This window comes from Lycium ferocissimum, chromosome 12 (genome assembly GCF_029784015.1).
Source record: "Lycium ferocissimum isolate CSIRO_LF1 chromosome 12, AGI_CSIRO_Lferr_CH_V1, whole genome shotgun sequence".
Taxonomy (NCBI): Eukaryota; Viridiplantae; Streptophyta; class Magnoliopsida; order Solanales; family Solanaceae; genus Lycium; species Lycium ferocissimum.
The window spans coordinates 50,578,290-50,597,745 of NC_081353.1; the positions used below are offsets into that span (position 1 = coordinate 50,578,290).

The following is a 19,456-nucleotide window of genomic DNA, read 5'->3' on the forward strand; positions in this document are numbered from 1 at the left end:
CTTTTTGTAACAATTATAGGGGGATCAAGATGCTAAGCCATACTATGAAAGTGTAGGAGGGGGTGGTGGAGATGAGGGTGAGAAGATGCGTGTCTTTTTTTTTTTTTTTTTTTTTGGTCGAACAAACACATTTTGTTTCATCTCCCTTCACAACTTTACAGCCAATAATCTTTGCAAACCAAGCAAAAAGAAAAAAAAAAACATCATGAGAGGATTGGTGAAGCAGTATCGGGAGAGGAAGAAGGACTTACATATGGTGTTCATCGACCTAGAAAAGGCCAGTGGTGTACCTATGGCGTACACTAGAGCGATTAAGGGCATGTATGATGGAGCCAAGATTAGGGTAAGGATGGTGGGAGGAGACTCAGAGCATTTTCCAGTTGTGATGGAGTTGTACTAGGGTCAGCCCTTAGTCCATTTTTATTTGCTCTAGTGATGAATGTTTTGATACGTCATATTCAAGGTGAGGTGCCTCGGTGTATGTTATTTGCAGATGACATTGTTTTGATTGATGAGACTCGAGGTGGAGTTAACGCTAAGCTGGAGGTTTGGAGACAGACCCTGGCGTGAACATGAGACTTGAAGTGCGGGTTCAGTGGAGTAGCACATGAGGATGGAGTGGACGTGAGACTTGATACCCAGGTGATTCAAAAGAGAGAAAATTTCAAGTATCTTGGGTCTATTATCCAAGGAAATAAGGAGATTAATGAGGATGTCACACATCAATGGAGGCTTGCATCTGGAGTCTTGAATGATAAGAAGGTGCCACCAAAATTTAAAGGCAAATTCTACAGAATGTTGGTTAGACCTACTATGTTGTATGGGGCGGAGTGTTGGTCAGTGAAGAACTCACACGTTCAAAAGATGAAGGTGGTGGAAATGAGGATGTTGCAGTGAATGTGTGGGCACACGAGGAGGGATAGAATTAGAAATGAAAATATTCGGGACAAGGTGGTGTGGCCTTGGTGGAGGACAAGATGAGGGAAGCGAGGTTGAGATGGTTCGGGCATGTGCAGAGGAGATGCGCGGATGCCCTGGTTCGGAGGTGTGAGAGGTTGGTTACGGATGGTTTGAGGAGGGGTAGAGGTACGCTGAAGAAAAATTGGGGGAAGTGATTAGACAGGATATGGCGCAGTTTCAGCTCACCGAGGACATGACCTTAGATAGGAGGTTATGGAGGACACAGATCAGGGTAGTGAGGCTAGTAGGTAGTTGTGTGTGTCACATTTCGTATTACTCTTGTAGTTTCTTGTCCTATGATGCTTGTTAATGTTATATCCCGTATTTTGTACGTTGGAATAATTTAAGTTGGATTGCGACAAGTTGTGGATAAGACTTTTAATTTCCGATTTTGTTTTTGTTTTAATGCACAAGTTGCATATTCATCTTTTCATTGGTATGGAGTGTTAAGGGTAAATTTGGAATAAGGAAAAGTTTAGGATGTTGAATAAGTTATCTGGTATGGAGTTTTGGACATATCCAGTATGCAAATAAAGAGATCGGTGTATAAAAGTTTTAGGTCTCGAAATAATTTCCGCGGATGAACGTTGGGATCGCCTACGATAAGTCGGTGCTACAAGATGCGCTACGGTGACTTGAACACTATTTAAAGGGGCTTAACCCCTCATTTTCAGCGAAAAAAATCGACCAAAAAAATTTTTAAGTACGTGGTAAGGGTCAGCGGGTTCGCTCGGCTCCGGTTACGGGGTCGGGTGCCCATCACACCCTGATCAAGATTAGGGTGTGACAGTTAATATCTGTTGTGTCCTTTTCCCAGATTGACATATGATTTTGTGTTAGTTACTTTTTTTTTTCTTTTCTCCATACTACTTTGTCATGCTTTATTTAGTATTTCTCCAGACTGTTATTTCTTTTTCCGAACTGATGCGGTTGCTTTTTCTTTGAGTCGAGGGTCTTTCAGAAATAGCATCTCTACCTCCATGATAGGGGTAAGGTCTGCGTATACTCTAATCTCTTTAGACCCCACCTCGTGGGATTACACTGAGGATGTTGTTGTCGTAAAGAAAGATGTGTTTTAAATATAGGGAAAAGGGTCAAAAATATCTCTCTACTTTATTTTAATGGCTAAAAATATCCTTCGTTACAATTTTGGGTCATTTACACCCATGCCGTTATGAAAGTTAACAAATATTTTCTTCATTTAACGGATATCCCCAAATTGATATAACCTGATTTCACAAAGAGTAACTCATTACCATATTTTATCCACCCCGACCCGCCTCCTAAAATAACCCAAGTCTTCCTTCTCTCACATTTTCTCCTCCGGTGACTTGGCTCTCAAGCCCACCGCTCTAGCGAACTCCATCTCCAACCAACCGCTTCTCCCATTCCCTTTCCCCGTCGGCCAGCATCGTCAAATGCCTTCGAATATCACCACAAGGGCATCCTATTTACTTGCATTGGGTGAATCCTAAAATACTCTATTCTTGAAACCCTTTTCTGTATCTAATCGATGTACGTATATATATATGTGTGTTATTTTCTTGGCCAACAACAATCTTCTTTTATGTACACGCTTTTGGGCTGAAAGTTTGTCTTTTTAACTGTGAAATTCCATTAATTCTTTTTCTTTTTTCACTTGTTATGTCATATCTAAAGATTTTAAGTCTGACTGCAGTGTATATTGCATTCTGAAAGAAATTCATTATGTATATACATGGGAAAGGAAAGAGGAGAAGTGGCTGGTCGGAGATGGAGTTGGCCGGAGCGGTGGGCTTGAGAGCCCGGTCACCAGAGGAGAAAATATGATAGAGAAGGAAGATTTGGGTTATTTTAGTAGGTGGTCGGGGCGGGTAAAATATGGGAATGAATTATTTTTTGTGAAATCGGGTTATTTAAATCAATTTGGAAATTTCCGTTAAATGAAGGGTATATTTGTTAACTTTCATAACGGTAGGGAATAAATGACCCAAAATTGTAACGAAGGATATTTTTAGCCATTAGAACAAAGTAAAGGTCTATTTTTGACCCTTTTCCCTTAAATATATTACTCTCTTTGTCCCAATATATGTGCAGAGGGAGAAATTTTATTCACAAAATACTTGAAAATTGATTTATATAGATAAATTCAGACTGAAAATTAGAAAATATAACCCTTGTGTAAATCATCTCACGTAAAATGGTAGGTGAAAAGTACTGCCCCTCCGTCTCAAAAAAAATTATCATAGTTTGACTTAACACAAAATTTAAGAAATAAAGAAATTTTTTAAAATGTGTGATTCAAAATAAATCTTAAATATTTATGTAAATATAAATCATCTTATAAAATTAAATTATTCCTAAATTATCAATCTTTTTGGGATAAGCATATAAGGAAAGACGGAGCAGAGTATTCTTTTCCACGTCATTAACCATGATTGGTAAAAGAATTATAGCAACTTGTCAATCATGAGCAACGTAAATGTAAGTGGGTGGGGCTAATCATTGATTAATTTGGCAAGCATATAAGCTGTTCTTTGTTTTTGTTTTTTTGTTTTTTTAAAAAAAGACACTAACTCTATTCCTCTGTCTCATATTAGTTGTCCACAAAATATCCTTCCAAAATATTTATCTATTTATAAAATCAAGATATAATTAATTAAATTTTTCTAATTGTGTCCTTAATATTAATTGTTATTTAAAATAATCAATATTGATTATAGTGTAATTTATTGGAGATAAATAAAGATAATATAATCAAATTAGACTTTTATTTATAATTTGTCAAAAGACGTATGAAGAGAAAAGTGAACAAATAATATTAGACAGACGATATAGAAAAACGCTCCACTTTTTGTCGTAAGCAGTAGCCAATATTTAAACGCCAAGCTCATCGTAGTTATTTCAGTAAGAAACCAAAAAAATTTCAAATAAAAGTGATGCATGCGCTAACAATAGGCATTTTTAGTACCGTTAGTATGACAAAACAAGAAGGGTGAAAAAACGTGTGTGGCTTTGGATTCTTGTAGCAGCAGCAGTGGCTAAATACTGCCAGCTTTCTTTCAAATGGCTACCCACAAAAAGCATCAATCCCCTTGTCTTCTTTTATCTTTCTCTAATTAGTTTACTCTAATTACCACAAATATATATATATGTGTAGAAAGAAAAGTGTTGCATAATTTTGTGTTACCTTTTTGTGGTGGGGAGAAATGAAGTTGTTGCTACTGACACTACTGTTGTTGGCCATTTTGTGTAATTTCTCAAGCTTCACTAATGGAGACACAGATGGAGATACAGATGGAGACACAGACGGAGACACAGATGGAGACACAGATCCAACTGATGGTTAGTTCCATTAATTAATCCTACTTTTATCATTCTGTTAATCTTTGTGTGTCTTTCAGTATGTTGTATAATAAAGAGAAATAGATTTGAATTTTTTAACTGAGAGTGGACTTGAGTACTGTTGTGAAATCATTACTTCCATTGACTATATAAATACTACTACATATTTTGAATGAAGTTTAAAGAGGAAGTTCTCTTGCATTGGTAATTGAAAGAAAAAAAAAAAAAAGGTAGTTGAAATTGAAGTTGTGAAAGAGTATTTTGGAAGTTGCTATATAAGTTGATTAAATTGTGTTTGGACAAGAATTTCACTTGGAAAGAAGTTTGATGTATTTTGTGAGTGAAACCATTATTTCACTTGAAATACTCCTCAAACAAGTTACATTCACAAATAATTTGAAATACTGAATTTCAGTGGGTGTCTGGACATAAGAATTGTGAAATTTGGAAAAAAGTAGTAGTATTTGTTTTCAAGTTGAAAATGGTATTTGGAAATTGGAGTTGTTTTTCAATTTTTGTGAGTGATTAGGAGTGAAAATTGTGAAAACAGCTTTTTGGAGTTTTCCGAATCCGGAATTCAACTTGAAAATTGTAACAGTTCTACGTCCAGATAGTTTTCCGGAATAAAATTCCAGAAAAAAGGTGAAAACTATCCATGGCCAAACGGGTACTCAGTACTTGCAAATAATGAAAATTATTTATGGCCTAACAGTAGTGCCTTGTTTTGGGATTGACTCATAGTTAATGTTGTAGTCGTTGTATTTAGTCTTGTTGCAGCACTTAATCGAAAATCTCAGCCTTTGCACAATAACTTCATTAATATTTGAACAAGTCTCGTAAAAAAGGTACCTCCTGACTGAAAACTTGTGATTTGTGAAATTTGGAACCTACATGCATCTAATAGGAATGGTTTATTTACTATCTTTAAGTTAATCAAAGACTTCATAAAGCTTTTAATTTACTTTGGACTGCTGATGATCCAAAGAGTTTCACAGTAATGGTTTGGTTAAGTTGGTCACCACTTTGTACCATGCTGGTCATAGAGTTGACCAGGTGTTGTAGGTGCACGTTTGTTTTAACAATTTGTCATATGTAAAATCCTTCTCTGTATCTATTTCTTTATCATTAAAATTCCTTTCACAGTCAGATAGGTCTTGATTTCAAAATAATCTAGTTGGCGGAACTTCGATTTTCAGCATCTATTCTGAGAGCCCTGTATACCAGCCTAAACTCACCTGGGCAATTGACAAAATGGAGTGCCAATGGCGGTGATCCTTGTGGAGAGTCCTGGACAGGCATTACTTGCTCGGGCAATAACGTAACTGAAATGTGGGGTTCGGTCTTCCCTTTTATCTTCATCTCCATGTTCGTTTCAACTTCTTGAAATTATTGATATGTACTGATGATTAGTTTCCTTTCATTTAATTTTCGTTTAGCAAGATATCAGGTCTTGGGCTCTCAGGTTCACTGGGGTCTCAGCTAGATAGTCTAAAATCTGTGACCAATTTGTAAGATGAATGGCCTTCATTTGTTCCTTATTTATTGGAGTTATGTTGATTTATTGAATGTGGTCATCTCTTGTGAATGTTGCAGTGACATAAGCAATAACAATATGGGGAGCCAATTACCTTACCAGCTTCCTCCAAATGTGCAAAGATTGTATGTGTGATTATTTGCATATCTTCCTCCTTCCCGGTTCTATTTTCTGATTTTCTTCCTCTTATCTTTCTTAGAACTTCCCTTGTGTTGCAGAAACCTCGCTAATAGTGGTTTTAGTGGTGGCCTCCCATACTCCATTTCGCAGATGACCTCCCTCCAATACTTGTAAGTGAAATGCTTAAATTTGATATTTGTTTAAAGTTAAGATACTTGGTACTCTTCATTCTCTACGGGGCTCCTTATGATTCTCTGCAACGTTTATGTCTTGTTGTAGAAATGTCAGTCACAATCAAATTCAGGGATCAGTGGTTGTCTCGTTTAACTCGCTCTCTGCTCTCAACACATTGTAAGGCCCGTCTCCTGTCATTACATCAGAGTTCTGATATATTGCCTTATTATGATCTGAATGAGAATAAGTTTCTGTTCTCAAATGTTTTCGTGAAAGTACACTTATTCTATTATTTAAGGTGCTGGCTCGATTTGAGAAAGAGGTTTAGACACACATGTTTCTTTCCCACATTACTGTGGAGAAGGGAATCATGTCTGTGTTCTGGTGCCAAGGTATTGAGTTTTGCCAATTGAGCCAAATTGCTACTTGGATTTGAGTTGTTCTTAACCAAGTACTCCCTTCGTCCCAACTTATGTGAAGGTGTTTGACCGGAGACGGAGTTTAACGGAAAAAGGAAGACTTTTGAAACTTGTGGTCTAAATAAGCCGTAGAATTTTTGCGTGGCTATAAATCATCTCATAAGGGTAAAATGGAAAGTTTGAAGTAAATTGTTACTAAACGTAGAAAGATGTTAATCTTTTTGGGACTGGCTAAAAAGGAAAGAGTGTCACATAAATTGAGACGGAGGGGTATTAAAAACCTCAAAATACCATCTAATAGTCCACCTTTTGACATGTACCATATCATATTTTCTTGTTTAAAAATAACAGTTTGAATTTTATCATTCTCCGTCACATAGTTTTGATTTATATTTTTAATGCTTCAGGGATTTCTCGTTCAATTCTATGACGGGTAATCTTCCTCAAAGTTTCCAGTCACTAACGAGTATGAACAAAATGTAAGATAACAGTTTTCATACTTCATCTTTCTATTTTCCATTTGACAAGCTTCCATCAAATATAGAAGTTGTTGTTGTAATATGTAGGTACTTGCAGAACAACCAGTTTACAGGAACAATTGACGTCCTCGCAAATCTTTCCCTTGCAAATCTGTAAGTTGTGTCCCAACTCCCAAATGTGTGTAGATATTATGTCTTATGTCTATATCTCACTTCTAGAGTTTCAGTTAAATCCATTGGTTGAAAATCATGTGGATTCCTTTATGCTTTAGGGATGTTGAAAACAACCAATTCACTGGCTGGATTCCTGATCGGCTGAAAGGGATAGTGCAGTGAGTCTCTCATCTTGCAATAATTGTTGTTCATCTTTGCAAATGCTTTGGGGAGTAAATTCTAATTGTTATCGGGATTTATGAATCTTCCATAACAGATCAAATGGTAATCCATGGAACTCAGGACCTTCACCCCCGCCTCCACCTGGTACACCTCCTGCAAACAACCCCAATGGAAATCACAAATCCAGAGAGAACAGCAGCAATTCGAGCAGTGATGGCAGTGGGAAATCAGGTATAGGGGGTGGAGGCATTGCAGGCATAGTGATATCCATTCTATTTGTTGGAGCAATAGTAGCATTCTTTATTATCAAAAAGAGAAGATCAAGAAAGTTGTCCACAGACATAGAAAAACTTGATAATCAGCCATTGGCTCCTCTTACTTCACAGGAAGTACAAGGTATTTTGCTTTCACAATTCTTAATTTTGTAAGAAATGTTTTGAATGCTCTCTTAACTCATTGGATATTTGTCAACGAATAATAGTAATCAATAGTGGTGTTACGATTCACTTACCTGCTTAGGGAGTATGGAAAATGATGCCTAAGCCTCTATGCTTAGCTTGTTAATGGGTCATAACCCATGCAAGTAGTATCAAAATTTTGCAAGGGATTGTCATTGATACAGAAGGAAGCAGCAAAGCAGGAAAATATATATCATCGAAGTGTAAAAAACTGTATGGACGTGAAAGATCCTAAGTTCTGAGGAGACAAAAGTTTCATAATTTATTGGAAGTTTCAGAAGTATAATCTGTAGAAATTCAAACTGATTGTGGAGGAGGTCCTAAGTTACCTGGTGCTTTTAAAGCTTATGATCGTTTTTACGAATTAACATCAGCTACCCTTGATGGTTTAACTTCCTGGAAAACAAAAACTCTTCAGAATGTAGTTAACCCATAGAACTCTTGCTTTTATTTGCTGATGTAAAACATTCTCATTGTTATGTTTTCTTTGTTCCTGGATTTACTACTCATTGTCTGTTTTTGGCTGCAGAGATTAAACCTTATAAAACCTCCTCCACAGTAAGCATGAGCACATTTGAAACTCCCACTGCCGTAAATCTAAGACCTCCACCTATTGATCGCCTTAAGTCCTTTGATGAGGTTGACATGTCACCGAAAGCCATTGTTCCTCCCAAGAAAATTAACACAGCTCAAATCAAGGCTAGACAATATTCAATTGCAGACCTACAGATGGCAACTGATAGCTTCAATGTTGAAAACCTTATTGGCGAGGGATCAATTGGTCGTGTTTATTGCGCTCAGTTTGATGATGGCAAAGTAATACTTCTGTCAATGAATACCCATATATAAATCCTTTGATTTAGTGATGCTAACGCATGTTTAAGCAGGATGGTATTAAATGGTAGATAAATTTTTTATCAGAAAAACTGTGTACTTTTCTAAGTGTCATAAAAGTTAATTTGTTGAACAATTTGTTTTTTCCGGACTATTTTAAGCCACTAGTATCTGTGCTTATGTTAGTGGACCACACCCTCGTAAGAGGAATCTGATTTGTCTCTTATGGATACACATTAAAAGAAGACTTCTGACTTATCAAAAATTAGAGAGTATTTCTTTCCTATGATTCTGTATTTTAGTGGTGATTTGGCGATGCTAATTAATCAAAATTACATTTATAGAAAGTCTGATTAGGAAACAACATATTAGAGAAAGTTTCAAAAAAGAAAATAATCATTTGTTGAACAATTTTGCTTGTTTGATTTTATGCTCATTTAAGTGACAGACACCCTTATGTGTTCCTTTCTGTTACTTGAAATGCTGTAGGTTCTTGCTGTCAAGAAAATTAATTCGTCTGCGCTCCAGAATACTGAAGATTTTCTCACAATAGTTTCTGAGATAGCCCAGCTGCATCATCCAAATATAGTTGAGCTGGTTGGTTATTGTTCAGAGCATGGACAGTACTTACTGGTTAATGAATTCCATAAAAATGGTTCTTTGCATGATTTCCTGCATCTGTCAGATGAGGACAGCAAGCCACTAGCATGGAATAGCCGAGTCAAGATTGCACTTGGTGCAGCACGAGCACTAGAGTGAGTTTATGTAATTTCAGAATTATTTTTATGCAATATCCCTTGGTTTCAGTTTATGTGACACTAGTTCCTTATTGACCCCATTCCAAGCAAAACAACACATTTCTATATTTCTAAACAATTAACTTTATACTTCTCTTTTTATCCTTTAATGACAAGCTTTATAGCCACCCAAATGTTATGGTATATTTAAGGCCACAAGTTTCAAAAGTTTTATAGTCACACAAATGATATGCGCCGTTTAAGACCAGAAGCTTTCATTTCTTTCTTAAATTCTACGCCGATTCAAACTATGACACATAAATTGGAACGGGGGAGTAAAGTTCGTGGAGCGTGCAACAATGCTATGTTATTCTCCTTGTTTATTAATGGCTAATTGCTAGTAGTTTACATAAATCTTTTGTTTATCTATACCGAGATTTATAGAAGAGATCTTGTGGGTAGAAAAGAAAGATATTCTATGAAAGTCAATACCAAGCACTTAGTCGTGACTTATGATAAACTTTACCAACGGATCCATGGTATAATTGCATTTGGAGATCATACTTTTTGCGACTAGAATGACCACTAAAGAGTTTAGTCTTTCTTAAACATTGATGACCAGTAAGTTAACATGAAGAAGAGTTCATTGCTCCTTTTAGTTAGAGCTCAGTTTGATACTAAATATGCTGGCCTTGCCAGTATAAAGTTAATCAAAACTTTAATACTCCTTCCTTTTGACATTTGTGTAGCTATAAAAGCATGTCACTAAATTTCAAATTTATGTAGTTTCCACATATCTTCATTTCCATAAGCAAATTTCTTCACTAGCTAATATTGGCATCCTTTGCAGGTATCTGCATGAAGTTCGTTCCCCATCATTGGTTCATAAAAACATTAAATCGGCAAATATTTTACTTGATCTGGAACTCAATCCTCATCTATCAGACTCTGGATTAGCATGCCTTATTGATGATGCAGATCAGGTGACTTTGAGCTCCTTACTTTACGCATTGTTGCAAAGTGTTTTGAGGGATTTGATATATAAGCATGTACATGTATATATAGGCGTGTTTGACATGCTATTGACTGCTAACTTGTCCTTTTCAAAGAGATACAAGAAATATCAACGAATCACATGGTTGAAGCTTAAAACGTCATTTGCTTTAGGGGAAGCTTTGTTTTGTGCACAAACCTTTGAAACATGGAATCTTTTACAGCAGTTTCTGTGGTTCATAAATTGGGTCCCAAAGAGAAATTGTTACGTAAAAAGCAGGAACCTTTTTCAAATCTTGGGCATGAAATTGTCCAGTAGTAATTTATAGAAGGAACATGTTACCATATAACTCATTTTAATGAACTAATCTTTCAATGGTCCCTGGTGCTTTTATCTCCTGCTCTTCTCTACTGCTCGATTGGTATTAGCTGTTTGTTCTTCCTAAAAGCTTCACGTCACTATCATCTTCCCAAGATGTTTCAACGTGATCATATTTGCAGGGACAAAACCATAATACAGGGTCTGGTTATGGAGCACCTGAGGTAGCTATGTATGGGCAATGCACCATAAAAAGCGATGTATACAGCTTTGGAGTTGTTATGTTGGAACTTCTTACCGGACGCAAACCTTTTGATAGGTAAAGTTACTTAGGCACTATGATACTGTGTCAAATTACTTGAATACAAACAGGAGGAAATTCAGAAATTTCAACTTCTTGATCAACATGTATGCTCTTAATGCAGTGCGAGACCAAGATCTGAACAATCTTTAGTTAGATGGGCAACACCTCAACTGCATGATATTGATGCATTGGCTAGGATGGTTGATCCAGCGCTCAAAGGGCTCTATCCAGTTAAATCTATTTCCCGCTTTGCTGATGTACTTGCGCTTTGTGTCCAGGTAATATTTTGAATGGACAGTGAGACAAATTCATAATTCTGCTGTGTTTATCAAGAACCTAGATTCTTTAGTTCAGTCAACATTATCTCATTGTCCTGTATGCTATTGTGGCAGCCTGAGCCTGAGTTCCGGCCACCTATGTCAGAAGTGGTTGAAGCCTTAGTTCGGTTAGTTCAACGAGCAAATATGAGCAAGAGAACATATAGTCTTGATCGGAGTTCGAGGGGTGAAACGGATGCTCAACAAAACCAACCTTAGTTCCGATGTAATTGTAGCCTTTTCTACAAATGTCTCTCTTTATTCTTTGCTGTTTGTGGGTTATATAATGTGATGCTGATCTGTTCAGCAAGATCTTGTTGGTTGCATTGCATTGTACCATTGCTAGATACTAAAATTTGTTCATAGTGCATATTCAATTTTCATTTTTCCCTGTATCTGAACTCCTATTCCTCTTCCACACACGATGAAATGAATGAGTTCTGTACTTCCATTTCCAAATAATCCGTCTTTGTTCAGCACAACTATCAAGTATGGACGGTGTAGCCAGAAGTTGGGTCAACAGCAGCAACTTTATTGACGAAATGGAGGACAAGCCAGGCACCTCACTTCCTGCATTTTGCTTTTTCTCATAACACAGTCAGAGACAATCTTTGGTGAACTATGTATTAAGAAGCTATAACTCAAATAACAGTACTCTTCATGAAATGGTAACATGTGGCGGAGTTGATGCCGACACAAGAAAGAAACTAGTAAAAAAAGAAACAGGGAATTCTGCACAGTGTGGCCTCTCAATATAGTCCAAGACAAAAAAATAACCGCATTCCTGTTAAATTACCCGAACAATTGCAGCTGTTGAACCACTCCCCTTCTTTTTTTCTTTTTCTCCTCACTTCTTTCTAAAAACCATCATTTCTCCGCCTCATCCTCACAGACCTCACTTGAAAAGTTCATTGTCGCCAAGAAAAAGGAGCAGATTTGTGACTCCATAGTAGACCTTGACCCTTGCTCTCCTCTCTCCACTTTTCTTTTAGTTTAGCAGAAGGAACATAGTCGCGACTCCGTCATCATTCTAATGTGAAATCGACTTCTTTGAGATAGAGGTGTCATGGTGATTGGACGGGGGTTTTAATAGTGATTTGGATGGGGCAGGCACAAATGTGTATACAATGTATAACAGATGCATCTACAATATACAACCTATTGTACAATGTATATACTTATACATTGTTTAATGGTAAGGGTTTTTCAATGATAATTTGGAAGATATGATGTTTCAATATAGTGTTGGTGAGGAGAGGAAGATGAAGTGTTTCCTGTGAGTTGAAATGGAATAGGCCTAGTGGAGCTATGATGACAATGGTGGCGCTGGACAGCTGCCCCTCCATCTAGTGGTCTACGAGAGTGTATATACAGGGAAAAGAGGAAATGGGGTCATTTATGGCAACTCCAGATATATAACAAAATCTAGCCAACCGTTGGTAAGGTGGAGGAGCCAGCCAAAAATGTTAAAGTTCCCAAAACACGAGCTCATTTGGTTGTTTCTCCATTATGAGCCTAAGACACCAACCTTGTGAAGCCCGCGGAAATCAATACATATCCAACATCTATTTAATATAAACGTAACATAACTCATGTGTACAAATTTAAGTGAAGCTACACAAATATTCCTAAGATTCAATACAGGGAAGAAGAATTATCGACTATCCAACAATGTCACTCCATTCCTGTCACTGCCCAGGCCTCCTTCGTCAAGGAAGTTTAAAGTAGCACAATCAATTGTAGACCATGTACTTCGGCGTTGCACTGAATTTCTGATACCCTTTGATAACTTTGTTGACAGCATCTAAAAAGTCTTTCTCTGTAACAGTCTTCCTTCTTGCTCGAATAGCATACATTCCAGCCTCCGTGCACACACTCCTGATGTCAGCTCCTATAAAATAAAGAATCAATAAACTTTACGAATCAGGGCCTTCACTGTTTGGCTATAAAATATAAATAAATATACACACACACCTGATTACTGATTATGATGTGGACTAACTATATAGTAAATCATGATATTCATATATTTATAATAACTTCCTTCCAATGTAAACCTTCGTGTTCATGAAATTTCAGCGACATAAATTGTTTCACAGACCCCTATTCACCACTAAGTCGTGTTCCCCATATTCTTGAGTGTCATAAAGCAAGAAAAGAAAGTAGGTCACTGCCCCATTTAGCCTTCCAGTACATCAAATTCAATAGATAATATCACCATCTACGACACTACTAATGCTGCCAAAAGAGTGGTTTTAACTAATGGCCACTAGCTGACCAAGACTGCATCCTGCAAGTCATTAGCACTATGACCTCTGTTGATAGATCCATCCAACAGTGAGGGTATGACGCCAATTATCTAAGTTCTCCCACCACATTTAGGTATTTAAACCTTCATTATTTAAGGGACAAAAATATTTGATGGGCCAAAAGGATTGTTCATTGACAAAGAGGTGCGATTACACTTCAAAAAAAAAAAAAAAAAATCAAGAGACAGAGTCCATGACCATGGAATGTCAGTAACTAATTGCAACAAGATAGACCAGATAATATTGGTGTCAGCAATGAAGGGATGAGACAGTAAGCTATTAAACATTGCACAAAGACAACCTCAGAAGTTCAGGTAACGCTAAATGGAGATTATCAAAAAAATTATTCTCCCTAACACTCATTTTGATTTGGTACAGCAATTAACTTAATGTTGGATTTACATAATATTAAGTGTTCAATAAGGGAACGTGTAAGCTCCAATTTACCTTTTTGTACCTTCAGGACCCCCCAAAAAGTCTATAATGAAATATGTTATAGAAGTTAAAATTGGCTAGCATATTACTTAGGCATGTAAGAAATATTCAGGTAGTTGACAATTAGGCTGATAAACAAAATACAGAATGGATATGTTTTTACAATGTTTTTCCTTATTAAAAAAAAATAAAAAAATAAAAAAAAAAACAAATACAGAACATGGTCAAATTGAATTTCAAAACAAATTTGATCTTAAAACTATCTACTACAATAATTTCTTAACGTGTTTATTTTGACAGATACTAAATAGAACGTTGAGAAAAGGAGCGTGACTTGGTTCTTTTCCTTTTCTTTTCTTTTTCTGATAAGGAAAGCGTGACATGGTACCACTTGAGCTTTTAGGAGCAGAAAAATAAATGCCAGGTATAGGAATTGGACAGCGAGCAGCTGAATACACATAGGTTATATATCAGCTAGAACTATATAAAATAAATTTAATATGCTACTCATGGAGCAATGTAAATGAGAGGTTACCTGTAGAGTTTGGACAAAGACGAGCCAAAAGTTCAAACCGAATATCACGCTCACAGTTCATCGTCCGTGTATGAATCTTAAATATCTGGGTCCTACTCTCTAGATCAGGCAGACCAAACTCAACTTTGCGATCCAGTCTCCCAGGACGTAATAATGCAGGATCAAGTGTATCAGGTCTGAAGAAAATAGGAAAATGGAGTTATAATTTGAGCAAGAGGATAACAAGCTGTAAGGCAGTATCTTAGCCATCAATATCAATGTACTGAAAACACTTGTTATCACCATAAATTAACTTCAAACAAATGGAAACAATTGTGAACTCCACAAGATCAAGAGAGGAGGACTGCCTAATCCCCTCCACGAGAGAGGAGTTATATAATTCAGGGAGAGCCTCAGAGGACCTTATAAGATTCAGTCAGACGTGGCCTTTCGGTGCGAAATAAGAGACACTCAACTTGTACTTATAAGCAAAAGTCATGGACATCTTGTGTGCGAGAAAATCATACATTTGATGCGAGTCTACAAAGATGAGCAAACGAAGAAAGCAATAGATGATCTGCCAGAAAGAAAGTACAAGACCAAAGGCAAGCATGAAGCATATAACATCCACCGAGCCTCATTTTATAGCTGCTTAATCACCCGAAGTATCCCAGAGTCTAGAACCCACTAAAGAAATAGATGTATATTCTGAGAAAGTAACCTCACGTTCCTTGTTCCTTTCTGATGGACCCCTGAGGTTCCAGTCGTATAGAAGATTGAGTGTTGTTCTCAGTGAATATGATGTAAATTCTCTACTTTTTGGTATAACATCTCCCATACACAAGCGGTATATAAAAGTAGAGAATCTACACCATAATCCCTGAGAACAACACAATTCTCTATACACTTAGTAAACATGTTTTTATTAATTAGTATTAATAATATAATTTACCATATAAAAGAATAGATGTATATACTGAATAACTGAAAGAAGGGTTCAACATAAGGCAAACTTAACCTATTGGTTGCCATGAGAACTTTAATATTCCCTCGAGCATCGAATCCATCAAGTTGGTTCACAATTTCAAGCATAGTTCGCTGAACCTCATTGTCCCCGCCTGCACCATCATCAAATCGTGCACCTCCAATGGCATCCACTTCATCGAAAAACACAATGCATGCCTTCTTGGAGCGTGCCATCTGCCATACGAAATCACTAGTCAGTTATCAAGGCTACGAGAAGAACTTGAATTAGAATTTGACAGCAAGAGCGCATCTGACCTGGAACAGTTCACGCACCATCCTAGCCCCCTCGCCAACATATTTCTGAACCAGCTCACTACCAATAACACGAATGAAACATGCATCTGTTCGATTAGCCACTGCTCTGGCAAGCAGTGTTTTCCCAGTACCAGGAGGACCATAGCAGAGAACACCCTTCGGGGGATCAATTCCAAGTTTCACAAACTTTTCAGGGTGAAGCATGGGAAGCTCAACAACCTGTTGTTAAAATTCAAAATTTCCACGTCAAAGAAAGAATTTCAACCAGCAGGATCACAATCAGATACTACTAAGAAAATAACACAACGAAAGCATGTACAATCATCAGTACCTCTCTCATTCTTTCAATTTGCTCCTTGCATCCACCAACGTCATTATATGTCACATCAGGTTTTTCCTCAACTGTCATCATGGTAACGCTTGGATCAATTTTGGGAGGCAACGGAATCTGGATTTGATATTTATTCCTGTCAACTCTGCAATAATAACAAAACAAGGTCAAGCTAACCCTCCAATGAAAATTCACAAAAAAGGCAACAGCTTGGACTTGTTAAGTAATCTTCCATACAGAAGATTTTGTACTCAAAAGTTTGTTCCACCTAAAAGCCCAAGAATCCTACGCTAGGCATAAAAAACACAAAATGAAGGTAACGTCCCACAAGGATTTCCACGAATATTACAAAAGTTCTTTTATTGACTCCAAGATAACAGCATGTTGCTTCTAATTATCCCTATCTGTAGTTGACAAATCCATTACCAAATTGTATGTAGGTTCTCTATTTTTTGTATACAGCTCATATACCGGAATCTTTCACATCACATCATACAAAGTATTACTGTATCCGAAAAAGAAGTCCATTACAAACATGCAAGAGATATTGATGTTTATATAACAATTACCCACCCCACCTTCCATGGGCCTATTATTTGTGTAATATGGCAGGTGAGTCTTATTATTTCAAGTTATAAGCCCACGGTGATAACTGCTTTTGCTTAAAGTACAACTTCAGGAGGGGGAGAGAGAAGAGAAGAATCTACCCGACTCGCATGCCTTCTTCTATATCAGTTGGAGAAACTTTGTCTCCCAATCCAACTACAAACTGCAGGTATAAAATGAGCACTGTCAAAAAGGGTGTTTATTGTCCTCCACTGAAGACTATATCCAACCACAACAATGTGTAACTCATGTCATTTCGAAACAACATAAACCCATAAACAACCAAAAGAAGAAAGTAGACAACCTTCAGGCTAATGACAAAAAGTTATGGAACAGGTTCATTTCTTTAATCGATGTACTTTCTAAGATGGAAAAGACGTAATATGGGGCAAATAAGTCTCCTACTGTAAGTGTAGTCAAATCATTTCATATATCAACCCTAGGTAAATTACCAATATATCTCCAAATTATTAAGCTTCATACTTCTTACTTATGTCTTGCTAACCCCAAAAGAAAAAGCAACGTGCCATAGATTAAGTCACGCCTTCACAAATTGAACCACATTACGACCGAAAGCAATACTGTATGTGAAAGCCATGATACATTACCTTTGCTATTTGCTTGACATTTATCACATATTTTGCATCTTCTGTATTGGGACTAATTATCTTCGTACACCTTGCTACCTGCTCAAAAGGTTTAGCTTATAGCTTCAAGACATTTAACTAATGAATGATCATGCATCTTTATTCTCATAAAACCACACCTGAAGAGGTTGCTCCTCCTGCATCATCTGTTTATCAGAAACAAGATCCCATTGACTTGGTGCAGCTAACCCAGTGTCAGACTCCTTAATACCTACAATCAATTGAAGAAAGCTATATATTTTAAGGAATATCCAAGGAAATAACAATAATAAGAAGAAGCACATTGGACAACAACTACTAGTCTACTACTACGCCTCAGTCCCAAAAAGTTGCAGACGGCTATAAGAATCCTCACTGACCGTGTTATTCAATTTAGACTCGTCTCATGTCAATATTATCCAAATACAAATAAATTAGAAATTATGTATATTTTCTAAACACATTAGACATTCTGACAAATTAAAAAGGGGAAATCCTAAAAGATCTTTCTGTGTCCTTTTTATTTTGTCTCTAACCCCTCCTACATCAAAAACAAACATAAATAAATAAATGGACAATTACAACCTCAATGTATTCAATAAATTTTGCTGCATTCTTAATTTGCCCTAGCCACCCCTAAATGGTTTGGGGAGAAAGTAAAAGAAAAACATCACTTTGCAATAGAGGTACCACAAGTCCAAACTGTAAAGCACAAAGAATCAAAGACATAAAAAATCGTACCGCACAAATCATTTATCTTTTTTGACATTTCCTTGAGTTCCTTTTCAACTTTCTTTATGCTTGTTGAATAAGGTCCCAAACCCTGCACAAATCATTTCCATGAATTAGTAAAAAAAATCTCATCATAGAAAAAAGGCTTAACACATGGCCAGCCCCTTAAACTTGCCAGGATATTCCATTTAGACACTCGAGCTAAGCCCTGTTCCAATTGAACTCCTCAACTCCTAATAAAGTGTTTCAATTAGACACTTTCGGTTCAAATTCTATAAACTTTTGTTGCGCGTGTTTTCATTCATCTATTAGGTAGCTGAATAATCACATAAAATATGTCAATCTCACATAATTATACGCATTAACCTCAAATACAAAATGTCTGGGGTTTTACGGTTTATTGAGGTGAATGTTAAAGCAGATAACATATTTTATGTAGTTAATTTATAACTACTCCCCTCCGTCTCATTTTAAGTGTCTTAGTTTGACTAGGCACGGTGTATAAGAAAAAAAGAGACTTTTGAATTTTGTTGTCCTGAATTAGGACCGAAATTAAAGATGCGTATAATGTACTAGAATGTCCTTCTAATCTTGTTGTTATAAACTTGACATGCAGGAGACAGTCTTTTTGGGACAGATCAAAAAGGAAAATATGACACTTAAATTGGAACGCAGGGAGTACCTAATAGACAAATGAAAACACATTAAAAAGAAATTCAAAATTTGAAGTGAAAGTATCTAATTGAAACACTTTATTAAGAGTTGAGGTATTCAATTGGAACAGGACTTAGTTCCAGTGTCTAAATGGAATATCCTCAGTTTAGGGGGCTACCTATGTATTAAGCGTAGAAAAGAGAAATCATAATTTTAAGGAAATTGGTGATATTTCTGGCAATCAAAAAAGGAATTGTAATTCGAATAAGACTATCACGAGGACACAAGGAATATAGATATAGGGATTATTATATATTAGATAATTAAAAGAAGAGAGATAGACATACATAAGTTTTGAGAAGAGCAATATCATCTTCATCAAGAGGAGGTGGGTTCTTTTCGTCTTTGATCTCATCTTCGATATCAGCAGCTGCTGCTGGTGCCATTGATTTTGCAGATTTACACGAATGGAAGAATCAGCTCTACTGTCTAATGCACCTGCTAAGTGGGCTACCCGAACTTAATTGGGCCTAAAATGCCCGACTTCAACTTACCCAAATACTATGTTGCTCGGACTCTTCACTTTTGGTGCCGCACCCGTGTCGACACGACATGGGTGTGGGTGTGGGATCCGTACCCAATCTGGTCAACCAATTTTGG

The 19,456-nt window shown here is 36.8% G+C and overlaps 2 protein-coding genes across 3 annotated transcripts; one reads left to right on the forward strand and one right to left on the reverse strand.

Moving 5' to 3' along the window:
* The first annotated feature begins 3,870 nt into the window (after positions 1–3,870).
* On the forward strand, positions 3,871–11,770 carry LOC132040713 (protein STRUBBELIG-RECEPTOR FAMILY 6-like). Of its 2 annotated transcripts, XM_059431379.1 has the most exons (17): positions 3,871–4,212; positions 4,261–4,284; positions 5,481–5,613; positions 5,721–5,792; positions 5,878–5,943; positions 6,037–6,108; positions 6,218–6,289; positions 6,939–7,010; positions 7,098–7,163; positions 7,283–7,342; positions 7,441–7,742; positions 8,334–8,620; positions 9,128–9,393; positions 10,226–10,358; positions 10,870–11,006; positions 11,113–11,269; positions 11,384–11,770. In XM_059431379.1, the coding sequence occupies exons 1-17, from the start codon at positions 4,149–4,151 to the stop codon at positions 11,525–11,527; spliced, it is 2,127 nt and encodes a 708-aa protein (XP_059287362.1). In that variant the 5' UTR covers positions 3,871–4,148; the 3' UTR covers positions 11,528–11,770. The 2 variants fall into 2 exon arrangements, with proteins under 2 accessions (XP_059287362.1, XP_059287361.1); XM_059431378.1 differs by having other exon boundaries at positions 4,113–4,284.
* A 1,093-nt stretch (positions 11,771–12,863) lies between these two features.
* Positions 12,864–19,313, reverse strand: LOC132040714 (26S proteasome regulatory subunit 7 homolog A-like). Its single transcript, XM_059431380.1, has 10 exons — positions 19,144–19,313; positions 18,152–18,233; positions 17,551–17,642; positions 17,393–17,470; positions 16,886–16,947; positions 16,179–16,323; positions 15,848–16,066; positions 15,585–15,766; positions 14,588–14,763; positions 12,864–13,199 (listed from the first exon to the last, which is right to left on the reverse strand). Exons 1-10 carry the CDS (start codon positions 19,240–19,242, stop codon positions 13,042–13,044), a joined length of 1,293 nt encoding a protein of 430 aa, XP_059287363.1. The 5' UTR covers positions 19,243–19,313; the 3' UTR covers positions 12,864–13,041.
* Between the last annotated feature and the right edge of the window lie 143 nt (positions 19,314–19,456).